Below are 24,144 nucleotides of genomic sequence, written 5' to 3' on the forward strand. Positions count from 1 at the left end.
GTCATTACTCGACGCAAAATTGAACAAGACGTCCCCCTTTGGAGGTGTTTGCTGATAGACTATAGGTCAATCGTTTTTAAGTTACCTTGGGTATAGTTATGTGGAAGTTGCTGTCAGTGGTCCACGTCTAACATTGCAGTGTTTTTATTTGCTATGCGACTTTCTCTGGTTTACAGATTTTTAGTCTGGCTATACCAAATCAGTGGTGACCGTTATTCGGTAGAGAAGGAGCTGAAAATGTCCACCCACTAGGTTTCTTCACACTGCTCATCCATATTTTGAGTGAGGTTTTTGTTATCCGTTTTCACCTCCTCAAGGCTGGAGTGTTCTACATGTTAGCACCTGTGGTGACACGTGTGGCTTACAACTTTATCATGTGTTTGGTAGTGTGTCTTTATTGTATTGTAATGCGAGCTAACTGACAATCACGTAAAGATACTCTGGTGCAATCTGTGTTATATAACATGCCTGAATCTGGGTTCCCATTAAATTGTGAGGAGACACTGTACATGGTTAATACAGTAATAACGAACATCTTCTTCTTCATCTGATTTGTGTTTTACACCGTACTCAACAATATTCCACTGACTTCCATACTTCCTACGGCGGTCAGCATTATGGTGGGGGGGGGGGGGGCGGAACCCGGGAGAAACTCAGGACAATCCGCAGGTTGCTGGCAAGCCTAATAAAGAACAGACTTTACAGTAAAGGCAGTGTGACGAGACTCCATTTTGTAACTAAATAACTCTCTTAATTCTGACTGTACGTTTACAGTAAACTGCAGGTAAACAAGCTAGTGTAAAAGTACAACATAGCCTCTTTGCAGCCTAATTGCAGTTGAGGTATACGAATACCCATTAGATACACACCTGGATGATATAAAGTTACAACTGAAATAAGTGTATGGAAATCGATGGCAAATCAATGACATGTGTTTGTACAGTTTTGTTGTAGATCTTCTCCTTTTGGCGTTGTGAAATATTTACATTAAATATAGTAAGACATTGCGATGTATACAGTTCTATAGACGGCTTACTGCCCTAGAGCAGGAGAGGAGACACCTGCTACATAAACAATCCACGCCCCCAAAATAAGACAAAGAACACTGACTTCAGAAAAACAACCAGCATGGCGGCAAAGATGTCAGTGTTGCCGCAGGCATTATTATTCCCCCCAGAATGCAGCAGTAAAGCTACTGTCTTGTAATGGTGGACACTTCTCGCCAAGCATATTTCCCGTTTTCCCGTCTCTGTCCAGAGGGAACAGTTCTGCGTTAAACCAAAATAATATTGCTATTAAACCAACATGCCTGAATATATGTCATTGTGGTTGGGGTTGTTTGAAATATAAAAAGTGTAGTTGTCACTTGTACCCCCCCCCCCCCTCCCCCCCCCCCCCCCCCCCCCCCCCCCCCCGTGGAATGGCAGGACGGTCACACCAGTACATATACAGAACTGAGGTATGAACAACTGGAGTAAGGTCGCCACCTGCTTCAGGGAAGTTTTCGTCAGACTTTTGTCAACCGTAGTAGCAATAGATATTTTTGTCAAAGCAAGAACATTTTCTAACAAACGTCAACCACACGCATATATTAACTATGGACTGCCTTATTTAAGGTCTGAACTGAGAAGCCTTAGCAATTCTGATGAATAAACCTATGTTAATTTAACATTAATTAACTCACTAAACACTCAGTCAGTTAATCACTCAACCAGCCGATCGTTACTGAATAAATTAACAAGGTTAGCAGCTAAAATATGCCCGTGGTGGGTCAAGCATTGATATAAGAAAACATATTTATGTTGTGAATGAAAATAATTTAATTTATTCTGATGACACACAAAGCTGAGCGGATGTCGTTTGTATTCTCGCCGTGCTCATTGGATGATCTAATTAAAGTTAATAGGAGATTTAACCAACTGCGGAAATGGCATCTTTCAAAATTAAGCCGTCTCATGATGGTAACCATGGTAACGTGTTTCACCCGTAAAATTCTCACAATATGTGAAGGTCAGCGCACTTGAGAGTGACATTGCGGTGATGTTTGCATATAACTTAAACAATCTGCTTCCGTTAATGTAATTTACTGATTAACTTGTCGCCTAAGAAGGCCCTAATTAATTCCATCCGTTTTGTTTATTACGTTATAGAACACTTGATTATGATATTTTTTGTGACATAATTGAAAACATGATACTTATTAGCCGGCGGTGTTGTCGAGGAGAAGGGTAAAGAATGGAGACGTTTTCACAGTCTGATAGAGAACATGAATGCACCGACTTTTAATGGTGGTTTCAAGTCGCACTTCACTGACTTCGCTAACTGCGCTTCTGTTAAACAAAAAGCCTACATATGTAATCAGCCCCAACTTCACCTTTATTTCGAACTTCGATTTGACCGGTCAAGGCAATGATATTATAGCATCGAGCTCATCCTTTACCTGGCTAAGCAACTCGAATGTCCATTTGTCAGAAAATTTGTAGGAAGAATCATTTATATCTTGATACAACCTGTGAACAGAAGACAATGTAACGTGAATATCAAGCTGGACAAAAGCAGTATGACCTGTTATGTACATGTGGGTCCAAGGGCAACATCTGCCCAAGGGCCTAATCAAAACCTGAAATACCACACCAAATCGGTATTCCTCGGAATTGCACGCGAAATCCCGCGAGAAATAATTGACTAGACCGTTAGTTAACGGCAGTAGCGTCGTAAAGAACAATGATGTGGCTATTGTGAATTCAGACCCCACCCAGACTAGCAGACGCTACACGTGTGTCAGTTATATCTGGCATGAGGCAGTCACTTCCCCGCCCGTCGCAGTACTGTGTGGTGAGGACCTGGTTTAATTTAAATATTTATTTATTTCATTGGTCTATATGCCGTTACTCAGGAATGTTTCACGCATACGACGGCGACCAGGATTACGGTGGGAGGGTAACCGGGTACAGTCCGGGGGAAACCCACGACCATCCGCAGGTTGCTGCTAGACCTTCCCAAGTACCACTGAAGAGTTAATTCAAATACAACTCAGTGTTTTCTACAGACTGGTCTAAGTTTTTAAACTGTGGTTTTTGAATATTCATTAAGGATCGGTATGTTGAGGGAGAACTCTCTTCTTACACCAGCTCCTTGACCTTTTGTCTCAAGTGGGAGTCACAATTTTAGAGCGTACTTTTGGGGCATAAAATGTTGAAAATACTATCACGTCCTAAATGTTGTCCGATTGTCCAAATTCCAGGGTTAGGTTTAGGGTTAGTTGTGATGAGCATTGAAGATTTTGACTTAAATCGGAGATGGCCTTGTGGACTTGGACACATGGTGGGCGACCCTCACATTGATTCCATTCGTATATACAGAAATGTAGAAATGGTGGACAAACTGGGGACTATATAATCCAGCCGTTATTAACTCCCATTCATGGACACAAAAGGTAAATTGGGCATTCTGAATTGTGGATATCTTTCGTCCAGGATTCTGCAGCTAGTTTGACATGACTCGCGGATCGATGGACAGGAAAAGGAATCGATCAATAACGCCCTGGAACTATCGGTGGTAATTATTCATGCTCCTGGGCCGCCTGGCGTTTTCCGTGTACAGGTGGAAGAGGCTGGCTTAGGGACAGGGCTTTGAGAAGTCGTCAGCAGTGATTCCTTCTTCACGGTCAATCATGGCGCACGAGCTGGAAACAGAGGTAGGTAAATCAGGTGTAGCGACATTGATCAGGCAGCAACACACTTATATGACCGAGTCTCCCACCATTGCATGGTTCATCTTCAGATTATTTGCTCTGTGATCCCTATATCTGCTGAAGATGTACTATGTACATTTTTTCACCTCACGATGCTTTTCCTGCATCCTGCTGTTTTTGCTTGCCTAAACCGTAGGAAAGAAAAAGACAAGACTATATTGCCCATTGCAAGTACCAAAAAGCTATACAGTTGATAAATGCGTTAATCCTTAACCGTGTCTGTGATGACGTTGTTATGTCGGTTTGGACGTACACATGCCTTTACGTTAACAGATGAAACATTCCGTAAATATCTCAACCCGAGCTGTGCTTACCAAATACATGTACTGTGAAAAGACAGATGAACACCTTATCTGGTGAAATAGCTTATGTGAAGAAATACCTTATCTGGAGAAATCCCTTATCTCAAGAAATACCTTATCCAGGTAAATACCTTATTTGGGAAGTATCTTTTTTGTTTTTATAACAGTTACAACATACATCTACGATTTGTAGACTGGCTGTTTTTTGACAGTCGGGAATTGTAAAAAAAAATTGGTAGTTAACCATCCTTTTCTTATGGGATATTTGCTAACCATAGCTAATGGTTATCGCGTTCTTCTATAGTTAATTATTTGTGCATTCTGCTATAGCTAATGGTTGTCGCGTTTTGTTATAGCTAATGGTTGTCGCGTTTTGTTATAGCTAATGGTTATCGCATTCTGCTGCACTAATGATTATCGCCTCTCATGATGGTTTAATCTGGAATGTACACCCAGGTAAGCAGACGTTACGGCGTCCTGCATATTACAATAAATACAATGTCAACTCGTCAAGTCAAGACTCGTCAGATAAATGTATGAAAATGTAAAGGGAACAGATGAAGTTTTTTGCCATGCCTATGTCTGTGTTCATACATTACTGATTGCATTCATACAGCTAGAGGGATTAGCTTGCAGGGTATACACAGCAAATGGCAATGGGGTATCAGGCAAAAGGTGAAAATCAATGGCCTGTACACAGAAATCACAGGTGAGTCGGCAGTGTGTTACAGGCTAATACAGGATCATTAGTTCTGATGGACTCAGCGGTGAGAGCGTATACATAGGTGAAAACAGGAATGATGGGCCTGATAAAGAGAAGCCTAATGCTGGATCGCTCTCATAAACTGCCTTCTCTTACAAAGATCAAAGATAAAACCTAAAGGTAAAGGTGAATTTACCAATAAAAGCATTCACAGATGGGGGAAAATTGATTTATGAATGCGTCGCCTAGTAACCACACCATCCATTATACCGCCATGTCTGTTTAGGAACGGTACACGTCCGGAAGACAGTGTTGGAGAAATTGACAGAGATGTGAGGCGCTCGTAACGAACTGCGGTCGATAATTACGATTAGAGAGTATATATATATACAGCAATACTTGTGTCAATGTATAGACTTAAATAAGCAATGTATGACTTTCTCCTATACAAGTCCCATGTGGTATGAGGTTTACCATCGCGAGCCAACGACAGTCTGCAAAATCTGCAAAATCCGACTTTGGCTTTTGTACAAATACACACAGATTACACACACTGTTAATTTACGAATTTTCCTAAGTGACGCTAAGAAGTGAGCCAACGGCATGTTTGCCTGTCCCGGAAATGGTATGATCAACCCATAAACCTGTCCGCCGTAATAGTTAAATCATCTTCAGTAAGGTGTTAGGGCGGTAAGAGTTAAATCTTCTTCAGTATGGTGTTATGGCGGTAAGAGTTAAATCTTCTTCAGTAAGGTGTTAGGGTGGTAAGAGTTAAATCTTCTTCAGTAAGGTGTTAGGGTGGTAAGAGTTAAATCTTCTTCAGTAAGGTGTTAGGGCGGTAAGAGTTAAATCTTCTTCAGTAAGGTGTTAGGGCGGTAAGAGTTAAATCTTCTTCAGTAAGGTGTTAGGGCGGTAAGAGTTAAATCTTCTTCAGTAAGGTGTTAGGGCCGTAAGAGTTAAATCTTCTTCACTAAGGTGTTAGGGCCGTAAGAGTTAAATCTTCTTCAGTAAGGTGTTAGGGCCGTAAGAGTTAAATCTTCTTCAGTAAGGTGTTAGGGCGGTAAGAGTTAAATCTTCTCCAGTAAGGTGTTAGGGCGGTAAGAGTTAAATCTTCTTCAGTAAGGTGTTAGGGCGGTAAGAGTTAAATCTTCTTCAGTAAGGTGTTAGGGCCGTAAGAGTTAAATCTTCTTCAGTAAGGTGTTAGGGCGGTAAGAGTTAAATCTTCTTCAGTAATGTGTTAGGGTGGTAAGAGTTAAATCTTCTTCAGTAAGGTGTTAGGGCGGTAAGAGTTAAATCTTCTTCAGTAAGGTGTTAGGGCCGTAAGAGTTAAATCTTCTTCACTAAGGTGTTAGGGCGGTAAGAGTTAAATCTTCTTCAGTAAGGTGTTAGGGCGGTAAGAGTTAAATCTTCTTCACTAAGGTGTTAGGGCGGTAAGAGTTAAATCTTCTTCAGTAAGGTGTTAGGGCGGTAAGAGTTAAATCTTCTTCAGTAAGGTGTTAGGGTGGTAAGAGTGAAATCTTCTTCAGTAAGGTGTTAGGGTGGTAAGAGTTAAATCTTCTTCAGTAAGGTGTGAGGGCGGTAAGAGTTAAATCTTCTTCACTAAGGTGTTAGGGCCGTAAGAGTTAAATCTTCTTCAGTATGGTGTTAGGGCGGTAAGAGTTAAATCTTCTTCAGTAAGGTGTTAGGGCCGTAAGAGTTAAATCTTCTTTAATAAGGTGTTAGGGCGGTAAGAGTTAAATCTTCTTCAGTATGGTTTTAGGGATTATCCAACCACTCAATGAATCAAAATTTACTCCAGAACTTTCCTGAAATTAGCCAAATAAATAACAAATATTTGACGGTTAAGGCCGTTGTGTCATTACATTTCGTGATATGTGGCCTGTGTTTATTAAAAATTGAATCCTTTACAGTAAACCATTGAGGTTAGAAAACAATCAATCGACAGAATTCATTAAACTAAACATTTGATTTTAAAAACTCAGCGCATCCATTGACACGTAACATCGGCATTTTACACGTCAGGTAAACAATTTTCATGGATGCATTTGTATGTAGAATTCCTCTATAAAGCGGGGCTATACTGACCAGATTTGTTTCCACCGCTATAGTTACGTAAGAAACAATCTCCTGGCGTGACACATCATAGTGGAGAATAATGGAAATTACTGAATAAGTGCTTTACTGGGGATTGTGCGAATACCTTGACTGTTATGATGTTACAGGGGATTGTGTAAATACCTTGAGCGTATGGGATTCTTGACTGTTATTTCGTTACTGGGGATTGCGTGAATACCTTGAGCGTATGGATTCTAGACTGTTATGATGTTACTGGGGATTGTGTGAATATCTTGACTGTTATGATGTTACAGGGGATTGTGTAAATACCTTGAGCGTATGGATTCTAGACTGTTATGATGTTACTGGGGATTGGGTGAATATCTTGAGAGCATGGATTGTAGACAGTTATGACGTAACTGGAGATTGTGGGAATGCCTTGAGCGCATGGATGGTAGACAGTTATGACGTTACTGGGGATTGCGTGAATATCTTGAGCGCATGGATTGTAGACAGTTATGACGTAACTGGAGATTGTGGGAATGCCTTGAGCGCATGGATGGTAGACAGTTATGACGTAATTGGAGATTGTGGGAATGCCTTGAGCGCATGGATAGTAGACAGTTATGACGTAACTGGAGATTGTGGGAATGCCTTGAGCGCATGGATGTAGACAGTTATGACGTAATTGGAGATTGTGGGAATGCCTTGAGCGCATGGATAGTAGACAGTTATGACGTAACTGGAGATTGTGGGAATGCCTTGAGCGCATGGATGTAGACAGTTATGACGTAATTGGAGATTGTGGGAATGCCTTGAGCGCATGGATAGTAGACAGTTATGACGTAACTGGAGATTGTGGGAATGCCTTGAGCGCATGGATGTAGACAGTTATGACGTAATTGGGGATTGTGGGAATGCCTTGAGAATTTGAACGAGTAAGAAGAGGTTCTATTGACTTTAAACGTGTATTAAAATCTGAAACGTCACTTCAGGGAGAAACAAACAAACAATGTATGTCATTTACAATATACTCTTCATACTAATTCAGTAGCTTATGTCCGCCGGGGTTTCTGTCTGCGGGGCTTTTGTCCGCGGAAAATTTCCGTCAAACGAATTGAATATAGTGGTAGATGCTGTAGAGAATAAACATATTTACACACGAAAAGGATTCGATTATAATATTATCAGAGAATGTCAGTTTTTGCCATATTGTTTTGTAATAGTATGTGTACAAGGTTTATGAGAGGAAAGATGTTGTCCCCGAGTGTCCACTGAGATATGTTTTGATGACAGGCTTTTAGGGGGCAAACGAAGTGACACTAAATCAATTCCCACCAACAAAGATATAACATCATATTTTTTAAACTGTCGGATATGATTTATCCAGTAATTAGGACGACGCGGTTTTCGTTGCCGGGGTTTTTGTTCGCGGGGCTTTTGTCCGAGGAGCTTCTGTCCGCGGGGCTTTTGTCCTGGAATCATCAAAAACACCGGAACCGATGCCTCACTCACTCATGGTAAAGGCCTTTGGACACCGGGCCGGCCAGAACTTGGTCTGAACAAGGAAGTAGCATGACTACCAAACATACAGGCTTTATATAACAATGGCATGAATTAACGCGCGATTGTATATCTATGTCTTACTGCCTGATGCGAGGTTACCATAAACAGCTTTAATCCGTACAGGACGGTCTTGCCGTAAACACAGTTAAATCAGATGTGAGTAAAACAGCCAAGGAGACTACTTCATAAGTCTGGGATATTTTTTGACTTGTAGCATCGATTTTATTTCTCTGTATCTGTTAAATATATAAGAGATATTACGCAGAAATGCCCTGGATAAGTACAGCTAATTCTGCGTTCTATTTGTGAACTCCATTACACGGATCTCCCAACGCGACACAGCAGACATTTCTTAAACCTTCAATCTCCTTCAGTCTCCTTCAGTCCGAGTTAATTATTTAGGACAGCCTTAGGGAATCGGTCACATGTTCAACAGACCGATGGGACGCGGCGGTTTGTCACTGGCTGTGTGTATATTGATTTTCACCTGTGGATACTCGTGCAGGTATTTTGTCCCTGCTTCAGAATGCTGTGGCCTACATACCACCATCACAACAAATGTCTCACATCACAGATGTGACGGCCAGCACATGTTTGTTGACAGTCTGAAAGCCGAAACACCGGTATGATGTGAGAGAGACATAAAGGTACATATTAAACCCTCGATCGCCGTTTAAAAAAATATGCACTGACTTCAGATTCGTAGAATGAGAAGAGAGCTTTTCTATACTGTTTCCAAATAGGTACATGTATGAAAGGCATCATTTGGAAATTCACCTCCAAATCACCTAAGGCAAACGAATAATCGAGCTGTATAGCATTTTCCCATTAAAACCACACCGCTCTCTGTTTTAAACAACACTGACCGTGAGGAAAGTCTACCACAAGACAGACTACAAGAACAGAAAGCTTGTCTGTCTGTTTGTCTGTTCTGTATATAACATCACATTCAACGTTACTCAGTCGTGAAAGAAGGGTTGCTCATCGTAGCTGGTCGAGACTAGACTGGTCTCATAGAAACACAGCTGACAAGATGCGAGATAACTCCAACTGTACTAGCCCCTTACTGTATTTAACCATTGTTTATTTTATTTGATTGGTGTTTTACGCCGTGTTCAAGAATATTTCACTTATTTGACGACGGCCAACATTATGGTGGGAAGAAGCCGAACAGAACAAGGGGAAACCCACGACCATCCGCAGGCTGCTGGCAGACCTTCCCATAAACGGATGGAGAGGAAGCCAATATGAGCTAAGCTCACAGGGATCACATTAGTGATTAGCTCCTGGGTCATTGCGCCGCGCTGGCGTGCTAACCACCTCGGCCACGGAGGCCCCCAATAAATCAGCGTACCTTTGATTTATAACAGACATTGTTAATGAGAATACTGTCGCCTGGATTTTAGTATATGGATCTAACCTTGGCAAAGACCCATGTACATCAAACTGTACATAAGCAAATTCTTGCTTAGAGTCAAAAACACAATCCTTGTGGAAAAAACCCCCTGAAAAGCTACTTCATCACCATTAGCATTTTTTGTAGCGAATATACTATACATGTACTGTTGACGTAACTCATTCGCTACAACACGTGATTAAACGTGTTAAACGTAAAACACGAGAATTAAACGCAATAAATCATAACGGATGTTCTCTAGTTCCATTTGAGTAAACGTACAGAGTATATTATATCCGTGTGTTTTTGTATCCTCAGGAACAGTTTCAGGAATGGCTGGAGAAGGCCGGCGAGAAGCTTGTGGTTGTAGACTTCTGGGCCACGTGGTGCGGGCCTTGCAGGGTGATTGGTCCAGTGTTTGATGTGAGTATCCAATCCAGTAAACCTTTGGCATCTAAATACTTCTTACACCAAAACCCATACTGTGAGAAATATAATGCTGGCTATATTGATCCCTCCATCTTTCCTTAAATAGCATCGGGATGTACATATCGATATCCATTTAGCTTCTCCGACACAGGAGTTCATGCTTAAAAGACGAAAAACAAACTGAAGACAATTACGCATAATCAAATAGGGTTTATTATTTCTAATTACTAAATTGGTTGACTCATGCGTAGACGATGTATTAAATCAAACAAATTGTCATATTTATCAACACGGCCTTTCCGGTTATGGTCTCTCTTATTTAGGATAGGTTATTATCATTGATATAAATTGTTATTAACATTGAAGTGTATACGGAGAAGTGTTGACATCCCCGTGGAATGGAATAGGAGTTAAAGCTCAGCTATGAGCCCCTGTATATGTGGGAGATTCTAGAGTGTGACACCAATCAAATAAATAAATTTAATTAATTTCCGTCATACTATTCGTTTCTTTGCAAGGAACTTTCTGAAAACAAAGATCTGCAGAACTCCGTTATATTCCTCAAGGTGGGACGTTGACCTTCTGTCGGTAAATCAAATATTAATTTCACCTTCTCTATGTAAATCAAAACATTCATATAACCTTCTCTCGGTAAATCAAACACCCACATTACCCTTTCTTGGTAAATCAAACATTCATATCACCTTTTCGGTAAATCAAACATCCACATCACCTTCTCTTGGTAAATCAAACATTCCATATCACCTTTTCTCCGTAAATCAAACATTCACATCACCTTCTCTCGATAAATCAAACATCCACATTACGTTCTCTTGCTAAATCAAACATTTATATCAGCTTTTCTAGGTAAATCAAACATCAACATCACCTTCTCTCGGTAAATCAACCATTCCATATAACTTTCTCTTGATAAATCAAACACTCACATCACCTTCTCTTGGTAAATGAAACATTCATATCACCTTCTCTCGATAAATCAAACATGAACATCACCTTCTCTCGGTAAATCAAACCTTCATATCACCTTCTCTCGGTAAATCAAACATCCACATCACCTTCTCTGGGTAAATCAAGCATTAATATCACCTTCCCAAGTCTTTCCACTTGGTAAATTAAACAACAATTAACCAGTTTGTAGTCAAGGATTGGCATACACTTCTTTTTGGAAAATAAAACACGTACATAGTTCCCCTTTGTTAATGCATGTAATACACTAATAATAGAAGAATAATACGATGTGAGCTTTTCTTTGCACATCGGATACTAATATCACTTTGTTTCCTTGAATCATCCATTCATTCGCTTAAATTATCTACTTATCCGATCTTCTTGGCAAATCAAGCACTTCATATTAAATCAGGAGCCTGCGTGGCTTAGTTGATTAGGGCGCTAGCGCAGCGTAATGACCCAGGAGCCTCTCACCAATGCGGTCGCTGTGACTTCAAGTCCAGCTCATGCTGGCTTCCTCTCTGGCCATAAGTGGGAAGGTCTGCCAGCAACCTGCGGATGATCGTGGGCTTTCTCTGGGCTTCGCCCGGTTTCCTCCCACCATAATACTGGCCGCCGTCGTATGAGTGAAATATTCTTGAGTACGGCGTAAAACACAAAATAAATAAATAAATCAATCAAATCATATTAAATAAAACATTTATTTCACCACTTTTACGTTTCCTTTGCCGGGAACAACATTAAAGGGAGGTAACTTACTGATTGACGATCACAGCTGACTTATGCACCTTGTCTTGTTGATTAGGACCTTGCAGAAGATGCCGGAGTGGAGTGCATGCCCACCTTCATGTTCTTTAAAGGAGGTAAAAAGGTGAGAGATTTGAGAAATGCTAACGAGGAATAGTATCCGTATATAAGTTAATTCTCGGTTCAAACGTTAGTTTAGGAGGTACCATTACTGCATATATATATATTCATTTCAATTGGCTAAAAATAACGACATCAAACTAGTATTTTGCGTGAGTTGCGGCGTAAAAATATCAGATGCCATGTGGCAGGATTTCTGGCCAGTTACGTTGTAGAACACATCTATATAACAATAGTGCTTATAAATATGCCTTCTCGGAGTCCATATTGTGTGGAATAAGACGAAAATAATGGTTATTTTTCTTAGATGTTCCATTTATTCGAAACATGAAAAATTCAGCCATGGAAAAACACAATTACGGTTTTTTTTTTTATAAATGCTGTTGCTCTCTAAAACGTCTGACTAGCTGTACCTGCTGTACGTAGTGGTCAAAAGTCACAGTTTTACGCAAAATATCATTGGCCAAGTCTTCAATATGAGCCTACATAAACCTTTATAATACTACTGGTAGACTACGCTTCATTTATGACCGACAAATTCCTGAAGAAGTTGATATTGTCGGAACAGGTAATTTGGAGGATGGGTGAGGTATTTTCAGACTTTATTTAGAATTTCCGGGCTTTTTTCTGGCCATCAGTTCCCATGCCTGGCGGTATAGTGTACGCTGTGGTTGGTTAGGGTGTTGTCTATGGTGTACGCTGTGGTTGGTTTGGGTGTCGTGTGTGGTGTACGCTGTGGTTGGGTTGGGTGTCGTGTAGGGTTTACGCTGTGGTTGGTTTGGTTGTCGTGTATGGTGTACGCTGTGGTTGGTTTGGGTGTCGTGTGTGGTGTACGCTGTGGTTGGTTTGGGTGTCGTGTATGATGTACGCTGTGGTTGGTTTGGGTGTCGTGTATGGTGTACGCTGTGGTTGGTTAGGGTGTTGTCTATGGTGTACGCTGTGGTTGGTTTGGGTGTCGTGTATGATGTACGCTGTGGTTGGTTTGGTTGTCGTGTATGGTGTACGCTGTGGTTGGTTTGGGTGTCGTGTGTGGTGTACGCTGTGGTTGGTTTGGGTGTCGTGTATGATGTACGCTGTGGTTGGTTTGGTTGTCGTTTATGATGTACACTGTGGTTGTGTTGGGTGTCGTGTATGGTGTACGTTATGGTTGGGTTGGGTGTCGTCTATGGTGTAGCCGGCATGACACCTCCGTCAAGTGGAATCATTAATATGGGAACAGATGAAAACAATGTACAAAAACGAAGAGCTAAATTAGCTTAGTTTTTGGTTAATGTCAAAAAATTTGTACCAGACACGTGACAATGACTGTATTCGTTGGTTAGATTACCACACAACTAAACCACAGTAGTGAAAGAAAAACTAACGAATATTTTGTTTTCAATTATACATCACCAGGTGGCATCGATGGCCGGGGCAAATACGAACCTACTCAGAGAATACGTGGAGAAGTACAAATAACCGGACAGGGGACGCAACTCTGTCACACCGACAAGCGTATAGCTGGCGTCGTTTACAGCAAATTTATTAGCATTGTTATTCGAGCTATAAAAGGTACTGACAGCCTTGTGATATTTAGATCAATGTAAGTTTTGAATTTTGAACTACATGGAATTTGTATTTGTAACGTCTAAAGTCTAGCTTTATTCAAGAATGTATCATTACTCAAATCTACGCTGCGTTACATTTAGAGATGCAGGTCTTACATGCATCAAATAAATCGCCCACAATCTGTTTGAGTTCTAGCCACGTGTTGGTTGAAAATGTACGGAAACAAAATGGCGGATCTATAATGAAGTGATTATTTGTCATGTCCATGCACGACTCATTATTCCACTTTTCTTCATAATTCCAAAACATGATTAAATAGACATTCGGGGCAGTTTTCCAGAAAGGTGGGCATTTTTCTCTCTATTTCTCCGTCAAAACTCAGATCAAAGTCAGATTTCCATTGTTCGTTCATGGCACTACACAAATCCGTCAGCCATGAGTATGAAGTAAGTTTTACTTCCAGAAACAGGATTTTATAGTTTATTATAGCCCTTTATTCAGTTTTTGTGCAGACATGTTTACCTACACAGCATATTTGATAATCTCGTGACAAACCAATCTGAATAAACTGAGCTGGATATAGGAATATTCATCTGACAACTATCCCATGTTCACTTCGGCCTTTCTCGAGGCTGCATTGGCGAGATCTTTCAACCAATCAGCGAGCCGGGTAAACACAGGCAATTTGACACGTCTGACACGGGAGTGGATGAAAATGTAAGAGTGAAAATACGGTTGTTTTTTTTTTCACTGGAAGGTTTCTCTAAACCATATACATTTTACAAACGAGGGAATAAACTTTCTCTGTCAGTTGAGGTGTTTTCCGGTAAAGAGACTGATATGTGAACTGACATATGATTGGCCGCTACTTTTACACGCATGTTCGCGTGTGCCTTCGTGGGCGCATGAAGAAAGGGTGCTGTAGCTGTCAGATGGATATTCCTATATATCCAGGTGAGTTTATTCAGATTGGTGACAAACCAGATAGGTCTACCGTCCAGAGGCATTCATGTCGCGTGACCTTTTTATCAGTGTTTCGTCGTTTAACAGTGTTGAGTTAGCAGGTCCCTTAATCTACACAAGATGCTTACATCAGACAAATCCACGTAAACACATGATTTTCTCGTAAACATGAAAGACTACAGTTATTTTTAACCATTTATGACGAAAATCTGAAAGGAGGTTGATTGTGTTTTATTTTTCTTATTGGTATTTCATTGCGTGTTTTGGCTATTTGCCAACTTTCTGGACATCTTACGCTGCAGAAGTTGTATAACCCAGAGTTTCCGTTCATTTCACGTTTGTGATGTTATTATATACGATGACTTTTGTTCACCATGAGAGCATCTTTGTCTATAGCTGTAACAATTTATAAGATGAGAGACACGTTCGACAATGACTTGCCTCAAACGACAGTTCCAATGACTTTGGCCAGGAGCTCTGCCTCCTTTTTTCTCTTCTTTGAGCAATGTTCTTCCGACCGCTGCCTATTGTTATAATGGTTATACATATATAAGAACAGTTATCTCTGAAACAAAACAAGTTCAGTGAATGTAATAGGCGTGATGGGTTCACAATGGGTATCACTGAATTCCGAGTATTGGTGTTAAACTAAACGCAACATTATATCTAGGTATGTGTTTTCAACTTCCTGTAACAGTTTTGTTACCAGAACTATACCAGTGTTGATCTAGCAATTCCTTGTCATTTGTAGTGGGAATAAAATATCCAGAAGGAAAGAAGCTAAGCGTTGACGATGTGTATGGAGGCCCGTGAGTCTTAAAACACTTAGCCAAGTACTTTTAAGGAACACATCATCGCTTAATATTATCAGTGCATTGTGTGTGTAGAATTAATGGAAAACCGACCCCAGGTTTACCAAATTTTATGAGAACGTCAGTCTGCTGCAGTTTCGTTTCAGTCCCAAGTATGGCACTGTGCGGAGGGCTTCAGTTGTCTAGTAGCAAGCGTGCCAGGATCCTCTCACCAGTGCTGTGGCTATGAGTCCAACTCATAATGGTTTCTTCTCCGCTCGGACAGCTAACAACCTGCAGATGACGTGGGTTTCTCCCTGCCTGTGTCCAGTTTCCTCCCACCATAATGCTGGTTTCCGTCGTATAATTGAAATATTCTTGAGTGCGGCGTAAAACACCCGTCAAATAAATAAATAAATAGCGTGATGAACCGGCAGACAAGTCATAGGAGAAGCTATCTCACATAATTAGGACAAATTATACACGAGGGACTCTATCCGTCTTTCACAAAGCTATATTCATCCTTCACATGATGTGATGATTTCCAAAAACAGATTTGTAACTTCGGCTATAGGGAATGGAAAGTTCTCAAGTTCGATTTCGTTGAAGTCAAATTAGTCCGACAAATGGCATCGTGCGAATACGACTGTACCAATCACATCCATTTAACTGTGACTTCATACAATCTATTAAGCACCGGAATTGGTTTGGCATCTCTACTGTAGCCTAATTAGGATAACCACAAGTATAAGTATAATGCATGACGTCATGCCGAACACTATACGTGGCTATCAGCTGTGACGTCGTTTAATCTGACGTCACGTTGACGTGTAGACGCGAACAACGTCATAACAAAACTCGGGCGTCAACATTCAAACCGGAACTGCTGATGTAACGATACAGGACAAAGTTGGCTCCACTTCTGCAGTCATAGCCAATCATGTTCAGAAAAGTCATGGGATTCAAGTTATACTTTGACGAGCCGATGTCGACCGCAGAGTCCTTATTTTCTCGGATAGAAGAGGACAGTGTGGGACCGGAACCAAACCCCGTGGCCGGCGCCTCCAAAGACGAGTGTCTGTTAGAGATGGAGCGGTTACGGGCACGAGTGAAAGCTTTACAAGCCGACCTGGGTTCATTGAGGGGTCAGTCCAGGGATTTGTACCGAGAGTTCATGTTCCTTAACGGCAGTGTTGACCGCTCAGCCAGGCAGCTAGAGGAGGTACAGGTTCTGAGGGAGCGTCTGGATGACAACTACAGACAGAGTCGCTATCTGGACCGACTTCTCAACTTTCTCAGGTATAGCGGACACGGAATCCGCCTTGTGCCATACGAACTTCGTCGTCCAGGGGAGACAACTGATGAGGGAGACTCACCTGTGTGAACGACACACAGTCCTGTATTTACGTAATTGCTAATGAGTACTGCTGCACTGATTGAGTGTAACATATACTATAGAGACGAAAAAGTCAATATTAGGCCACCGGATGTGACACAAACTGGCCTCATAACCAAACGTTCTCAATGGATATAAAAGCAAGGGAAAACTGACGATAGCTAGATCAATGTTCCTCAATATTCATATAAAGTGTGCGTAACTTTATCATAGGCACAACTGTTATGGCATTGTTTCTCTTCAGTATGTGTTACCATTATAATTATGCTCGCACGCGCTTTGTTGTCCGTTGACGTTTGTTAATCGTACATGCCAGCTCACGTAGCGACACTCTGTCTGACAACATAGACAACGTGCTAACAGCCTGAACAAGGCGTTTATTTGTTCACTGACAGATAAGAAAAAGTCATTTGGAAATTAAAATGGCCACATTTAACTGCCGTTGCACTGTTAAATTTGTTATTTGTTGCTGCTCTCTCTGGACTAGGGACCTCCGTTGCCGAGGTCGTTAGCACGCCAGCGCGGCGCAGTGACCCTGGAGCCTCTCACCAATGAGGTGGCTGTCAGTTCAAGTCCAGCTCATGCTGGCTTCCTCTCTAGCTGTACGTACAGTACAGCCCAAGCCCAACGGCAAGTCGGGCGCGCATTTCACGCGGTCTGGCGGCGCTTCGTCAGTAATGTGTTCGCGCTCGGGCTGTGCACCGTTCGTGGTCTGTCGCTGCTCTGTACGCGCCCTGGTCACGCTCTGGCCGCTTCCCGACAGGCCTAATCAGCGAGACATGGCCGTGACGCATCACCGCGGTAACAATATACATGTGCGTCCGCGATTGAAGGACGGTAATCTGTTAAATAGTTCTGTGAACGATTGCGTTAGTATTGATATCACCGATGATATAAACGTATTTCGGTGGAAAAAAAAACGCGTGAATGAATGGTTCCAGTTATATATGGCTGTAAAATGCAGGAACAATTATAGCTTGTCATGATTATTTTGGAATCATTCCTGCGAACAACAGAAAACCGTTAACAGAATGCGGTCATGCGCAGATGGGGATGACAGTGTACCTGCGGAAATGTGTGTATATGAAACTACTCACACTACATGTAGCTCTGAATGACCTGTTTTGCTTGTTTTTCATTTTCTGATCACTTTCAGAAAATATCTATATTTTGTTTTTACTGTTAACTTTGTGGTTTATAATACAGATAGAACGGTCAAAAATGAGTCTTACCACATCATGGCGACTTAATAATTGGAAATTAAAATTTAATATGTAGAAAGTTTACCTGTAACGAAGTAGAATTATTTACTATTGGCGTGATCTGTATTATATTTATATTACGCGATGTATGCATCAACTGCAGAACGGGGCGGAAAAGGCAGTGACTCGATGCCCTGAGTTTGTCCACACGCAACATTTCGTATTATAGAGTTTCACCATGCAGAAGTTAAACGAGCTATACTTGTCAATTTAAGTGGTGTTATATTGGTAGGTCATTGGTATACATATGCTGCAGTACTGTTCTTTGTTATGTTGTTTTGTTCTACAAGTACAGTAATGCACACTGGCACCCGACAGGAGTCTCAGCGATCCAAGTTTGGCCGGCGTGGGAGATTATTATTTCAAGACAATTACAGACCATTCTGAGGCCATGAACAGAAGTGAAAGACAGCATACGTGCAGAAATATATATATATGTATATAAACCTACTCACACTAGCTTTCAAATGATTTGTTTTGTTTGTTTTTGCTTTGTTTGTTTTGCATTTGTTTTGTATTTTCATGCTGATCACTAAATTAGGTTTACACCTGACGACAGACCTAAAAGATTAACGCTTGGCGTGGAGGAGGTGGAGGAGAAGGGGAGGAGGAGGAGGGGGGAGGAGGAGGAGGAGTGAGGACGCGGGTGGACAAATAAATAAATAAATAAATCAAATATATATATTGCTTTCTTTTCTGATATCTGTTACCTGCACATTCCATTTCCATTTGCTTTTCCAATTTAACACACAAAGTCGCTACACCCGTACAAAGACATTTTGTCCATGCCTGATTGGTAAATAGTTGAAAGAAGTTCTGCTTTTCCAGAAGATTGCTGTGTCGCTGAGATAGAGCCATGATGTCCAGCCCCACACAAATGTAAAGTCTAGGACTCATAATATTTCGTCATGTAAAGATTGGATTATTTAGTTCAGTTTGCTGTGTAATCTTTTCGTTTAAATCTGCTTGATTTCCTAGTTTAAGAACAAGACATCTGACTAGCATATTATCGCAAAGCGTTAATAGTGGTTGAACGAACTCCCGTTGCAGTTTCTAAATGTGATTTTGTGAAGTTCCGGTGCGACGGGAAGGCGTTACAGATGAAGACAAAATACATTAGGATGAGTATTTACAATGTAGGGGTGTAATGGATCGACAACTCTATGCAGGTCTGGTTTTAAGGATTAGCAAAACTGATCACACCATAAACCCTGTATAAGGTTTAGATTTGTATTCATGCGTCAGTGGTGACCTGCAGTAAATTTATCTTTTCTGCAAGGTACATAAACAAGGGAAACGACCACGTTTAGCGAAAGTTCTACAAGCATGCAATTTACCACCTTCTGCTTGGCAAAGCACCTTATACCTTTCCGATTGCCCTTTATCATAAGATATAAATTTTAACTGTCATAAATATTTATAGATAAAAAGTTATATATACATATAGATTTCTTGATATACTATTTTTGAAATATACGGGTTTTCGAGTTTTAACTGTTTTTGGTTGTTCTTATCTGTTTTTAAACATGTCCGAACATTTATGTTTCATTGTAAATATCGAGAACATGTGGCTAGGGTAGTGGCATGTATTGTATATAACAGTGTTTTACGTCAGTACTCATGGCTCGGCATTCAGCATGTTAATGTTTAGCATGTACGACAACAAAACTATGCAGCTCTGGCCCAGGTGCAGATGCTCTGTCTATTAGAGCATGGTCTTTCTAGACATCCAGACGTCGGTATAATAATATCAGTGTATCCTTATCATGCTTTGATGTTCTCACCACCACATCGGAAACCTCAACCGCCTCGTGTTTTCGCCTTGTTCTCGCCACGATATGGCTAAAATATTGCCGATGTGGCGTTAAACCATATTCATTCATTCATTCATTCATTCATTCATTCATTCATTCATTCATTCATTCATTATATCTTTCCTTATCATTATGGAAATAATAGCATGATGATAAACTGCCGTGACAACTAATATTACAGTATACACTTGTATAGGCCGTAGTAAACCAAAGCGGCGAAGGCCTCTCAAGTTAAGTATTGAATTAATTCCACATGTATCTGCCAAAGTAATTAGATATTCCGTTTGTAGTATTGATGTCATCCATTAAAATCTGGAATTAGAACAGTTGTACAGCTTCCAACTTTTGACTTGGTAGAGTATGTAAGACGAAGGGAAAATGTCGAACGCATTCAAGTTCGTGAATTCTGGATGTGATTGCCCTAATCTTGTTTATACTTAGAGCCAGTATACATTTATTTATCTGATTGGTGTTTTACGCCTTACTCAAGAATACTTCACTTATACGACGGCGGCAAACATTATGATGGGAGGAAACTGGGCATAGCCCAGGGGAAATCCACAATCATATTTTAGTCATAGGATCATATACCTGTACATACGCCAACTCGTTTTTAAAATGCTATCATGTATATTGAAGTTTCACAAGCAACAAATTGGCTATGTTTTTCTATTGTTTGTTTTCTGTAAGGCATCACTAGACATAATTCTACCGATGGGTCTACGATCAAAACTCGCACACTGTATTGGCTTCTCAAAACATTTGCGTTAGTGTCAATGGACAAAGGCTGTTTTTACCCCAAATACCTACATGTACCGGTACCTTAAAATATAAACATTAAAATAGTTTCATTAACTAAAACAATGAAACAATATTAATGACCTACATAACTTCCGACTTAGACTTATACGATGTGGCCTTATAGATAATCTTGATCACTCTAGAGGTCTTTAAGCGTATTGGCGGCTTGTGTCATTCTCTGACTTGTAATCCTCAAGGCAGGTTTTACAGCCACATTGTCACGGTAACCCGAAGCTTGACAGCCGAACTACATTTATTTCCAGGGCACAGATAAGTTATATTGTTTATTTTCTGTAAAGGCATCACACAACTGACTGTAATCCGGCGCAAAACTGTAGTGTAGCCGGCCAAAGATCGTGTACACTGGACTGGCATCCTGCCAGTATATCCCAGTTCACACAAGCACCTGAAAACAAACCTTGAAAATAAATTATGTTCATGAATTGGATCAATAAAAACATATCAACAGCATAGATAGTCTTGATTTCAAGTAAGTGTGTGAGCGTATTTATGGATCGTGTGATTCTAATTCTCCCGACAGGTTTCACCGTCAGATGGTCGCGGTAAGCTGCATATTACCAGCCGAACTACATTTATTTTCTAGGCACAGACACATGCCTACGCTAGCCCTACGCCGTAGGCGACGGCGGGCTGGTCATCGATTTTCCGCGGTCTGGCCGCACTTTGTTTGCGGTCTGGATGAGCTTTGTTCGCGGTCTGGGCTTGCCCAGTTTGCCGTTGAGCATGGGCTGTACTGTAGGTAAGTCTTGCAGCAACCTAGCGGATGATCGTGGATTTCTCCCGTGATTGGTAAAACACCAATCAAATAAATAAATAAATAAATCACTCTCACTGGACTATTGATTCTGTTAGTCGCACTGTAGAATCTCTTATTCACTGCTATACTGTACTCACACGTGCAACTGAACCTGTATAGATCCATCACCAAAAGCGGCCATACCGGAGATTTTTGGCAAAAAATCCATATTTTGCTAATGAATTCAAATTTTCTTTCGCTTAAATTAATTTCCGACTCGTCACTATAGCTTTAAAACTATTGTCGAATGCGAAAAAAAGTTATAAAACGACCTACCCTATAAATGTTACGAACTTTTACACACACATTTACACAATGATTTCAAGTCACAGCTAAACACAAGCAACACTGGTCTCAAGTCACAGTTAAACACAAATACCATTGATATAAAGTCACGGCTAAACACAAGCACCATTGATCTCAAGTCACAGCTAAACACGAGCACCACTGATCTCAAAGCATAGTTCACTGTGAGTTCAGCTCATGCTGTCTTCCTCTCTGGGCGTAAGTGCGAAGGTCTGCTAGCAACCTGCGGATGGTCGTGGGTTTCCTCCGGGCTCCGCCCGATTCCCTCCCACCATAATGCTGGCCGCCGTCGTATAATTGATATATTTTTGAGTACGGGATAAAACACCAATCAAATCAAATCAATCAATCAATCAATCAACCACAGCTAAACACGAGCACCACTGATCTCAACCCAGAGTTAAACACACGCACCACTGATCCACTGATCACATATGATCTTAACAGCCATGTGCGACAGCCTACCTGCCATTTGACAACCTTGTCCTTGGGACCTTTTCGCACTGATTGTCATTCGCTCATTTATTCATTGGTATAAGATTTTATTGAAGAAATCTGTTTGCTTTTCCCTGTGGGATCTTCAGTGGACAGCCAATGCAGCATGATGAATAATGTGGCTCGTATTCCCCATCTTAAAAGTTATCCTTAAATCGGCCTCTTAACCCGCTTTCTCTCGGCTATTGGCAACATTCTCTAAAGAGAGAACTTGTGAGAGCACGTTTCCTTGTTCTCAATATATGCGTATTGACACGAATAAGGAGTTTCAAGTTGAGCGGCTTTCAAATGTCAGCTTGCTACAGAAGACATTTAACAAACGGACGGTATGGAAATTGTATGTGTATTGTGAGGGTTCACGTTTGTACAGAACTGGACAAAACAACATGTTCTTTAACAAATCTTTCTGACATCAATTGATGGTATGTATTTGCTCTGGAATGAGCATCAATATGTCATTATAATACATGTTTGAGTATTCAACACTGCGGAACCGTAAAATGGAAATAAATGGTAAAAATAAAGTGAAGCTAAATTTATTTAGAATATTTTCCTGAATCTTGGAGGTGATCGTTCTTGTAACTATTTTTGGAAACATCATCTTAAGCTCCGTACAAAACAGACTCGAATTGCAAAACAAGGCCTTACTTCTGTCAAATTCTAGGGTAATTTTAGCATGACAGGAATAAAAATTTTCAACTATAAATTTATTTTTTAATTGTCGAGAAAACTTATCATCACCAACATAAACTATCAAGAGGTATTTACCCTACATAGAGACGTTGTGAATGCTTTCTGAAGCATTAGAAAAAACTATCAATTTATTACCGTTTTTCAATTAAACTTTCAAAATAGGTTTGGTTGTATATGTCGTACTACATCTGCATAAGGTTTCAGTTAGTGCTTGGGGGTTTAACGTCGTACTATATCTCCATAAGGAGCTTACATCCTCAAGGCAGCATTTACGACAAAATTACAACAAAACATCTTTTCGGTTTTTTCTTGTATAAAAAGTAACGACAAAATGGCCATAGTGAATACTGAACCAATATCCGAGTTCATTTTTCTGATGTAGACGAGAGTGAGTTCAGTTTGGTGAGTCATGGCCTGTTGTCGGCCGTGTTATGGTAACATGCGGAAACCTTGGATCTCCCGCTGCTCTGTTTCCGTGGCCAGCATCCTTTCAGAACATGTAAGGCTGGTAGCACCTGTCGTTCAACTGATCAACTGATTTAACCTCACCGATCGACTTCAGATCTATTATACTCACTGTCAGTTTATCAGCTGCTGTGATGCCTAGGGCTATATACCCTAACAGACATACATGTGTCGAACTCCCAGTCCGCTATCAACCAGGTTTCTTCACCATAGTGCTAAGTCTGTGTTAATCCCATAGGCTCAAGTCCAGGCACAGCCATAATGGAAGATCTCGGCATAGCCATGGGTTTATATGCCCACTTATAGACGCCTGTTTGACGAACTTTACCAGTCCAGTGGCATGTACAAGGAGAGTCGATACAGAGAGATCAGCATAATGTCTGTATTCATTCTAGCTCAACGTATTCTACATATGGTGTAGATAAGACATCTATATTTGTGTCAAATCACTGTAATCCACATTTGGTACAGGTAAATAATTTGTATTCGTCTTAGCTCCTCGTAATCTACATTGTGTCCAGCTAAATCATCTGTACTCGCCTTCGCTCACCATGTCCTACATTGGGTATAGGCAAATCATCTGTATTCGTGTTAGCTCACCCTAATCTACATTGGGTACAGGTAAACTATCTGTACTCGTGTTAGCTCACTGTAAACTTTATTGGGTACAGGTAAATCATCTGTATTCGTGTTAACTCACTGTAAACTTTATTGGGTACAGGCAAATCATCTGTATTCGTGTTAGCTCACTG

General features: G+C 40.8%; 1 protein-coding gene across 1 annotated transcript; it reads left to right on the forward strand.

Annotated features, from left to right (window-relative positions):
* Positions 1-1,853: 1,853 nt before the first annotated feature.
* Positions 1,854-15,319, forward strand: LOC135481270 (uncharacterized). The gene is made up of 5 exons (XM_064761119.1): positions 1,854-1,898; positions 10,119-10,192; positions 10,724-10,793; positions 11,980-12,045; positions 13,437-15,319. Exons 1-5 carry the CDS (start codon positions 1,854-1,856, stop codon positions 13,497-13,499), a joined length of 318 nt encoding a protein of 105 aa, XP_064617189.1. The 3' UTR covers positions 13,500-15,319.
* The last annotated feature ends 8,825 nt before the right edge of the window (positions 15,320-24,144 follow it).

Source organism: Liolophura sinensis, unplaced genomic scaffold (genome assembly GCF_032854445.1).
Source record: "Liolophura sinensis isolate JHLJ2023 unplaced genomic scaffold, CUHK_Ljap_v2 scaffold_14, whole genome shotgun sequence".
Taxonomy (NCBI): Eukaryota; Metazoa; Mollusca; class Polyplacophora; order Chitonida; family Chitonidae; genus Liolophura; species Liolophura sinensis.

Coding starts and splice junctions, on each gene's coding strand:
- LOC135481270 (XM_064761119.1), top strand. CDS start 1,854: ATGTCGTTTGTATTCTCGCCGTGCTCATTGGATGATCTAATTAAA. Junction 1,899..10,118: donor CATTGGATGATCTAATTAAA/GTTAATAGGAGA, acceptor GAATGGCTGGAG/AAGGCCGGCGAGAAGCTTGT. Junction 10,794..11,979: donor GGGACGTTGACCTTCTGTCG/GTAAATCAAATA, acceptor CTTGTTGATTAG/GACCTTGCAGAAGATGCCGG.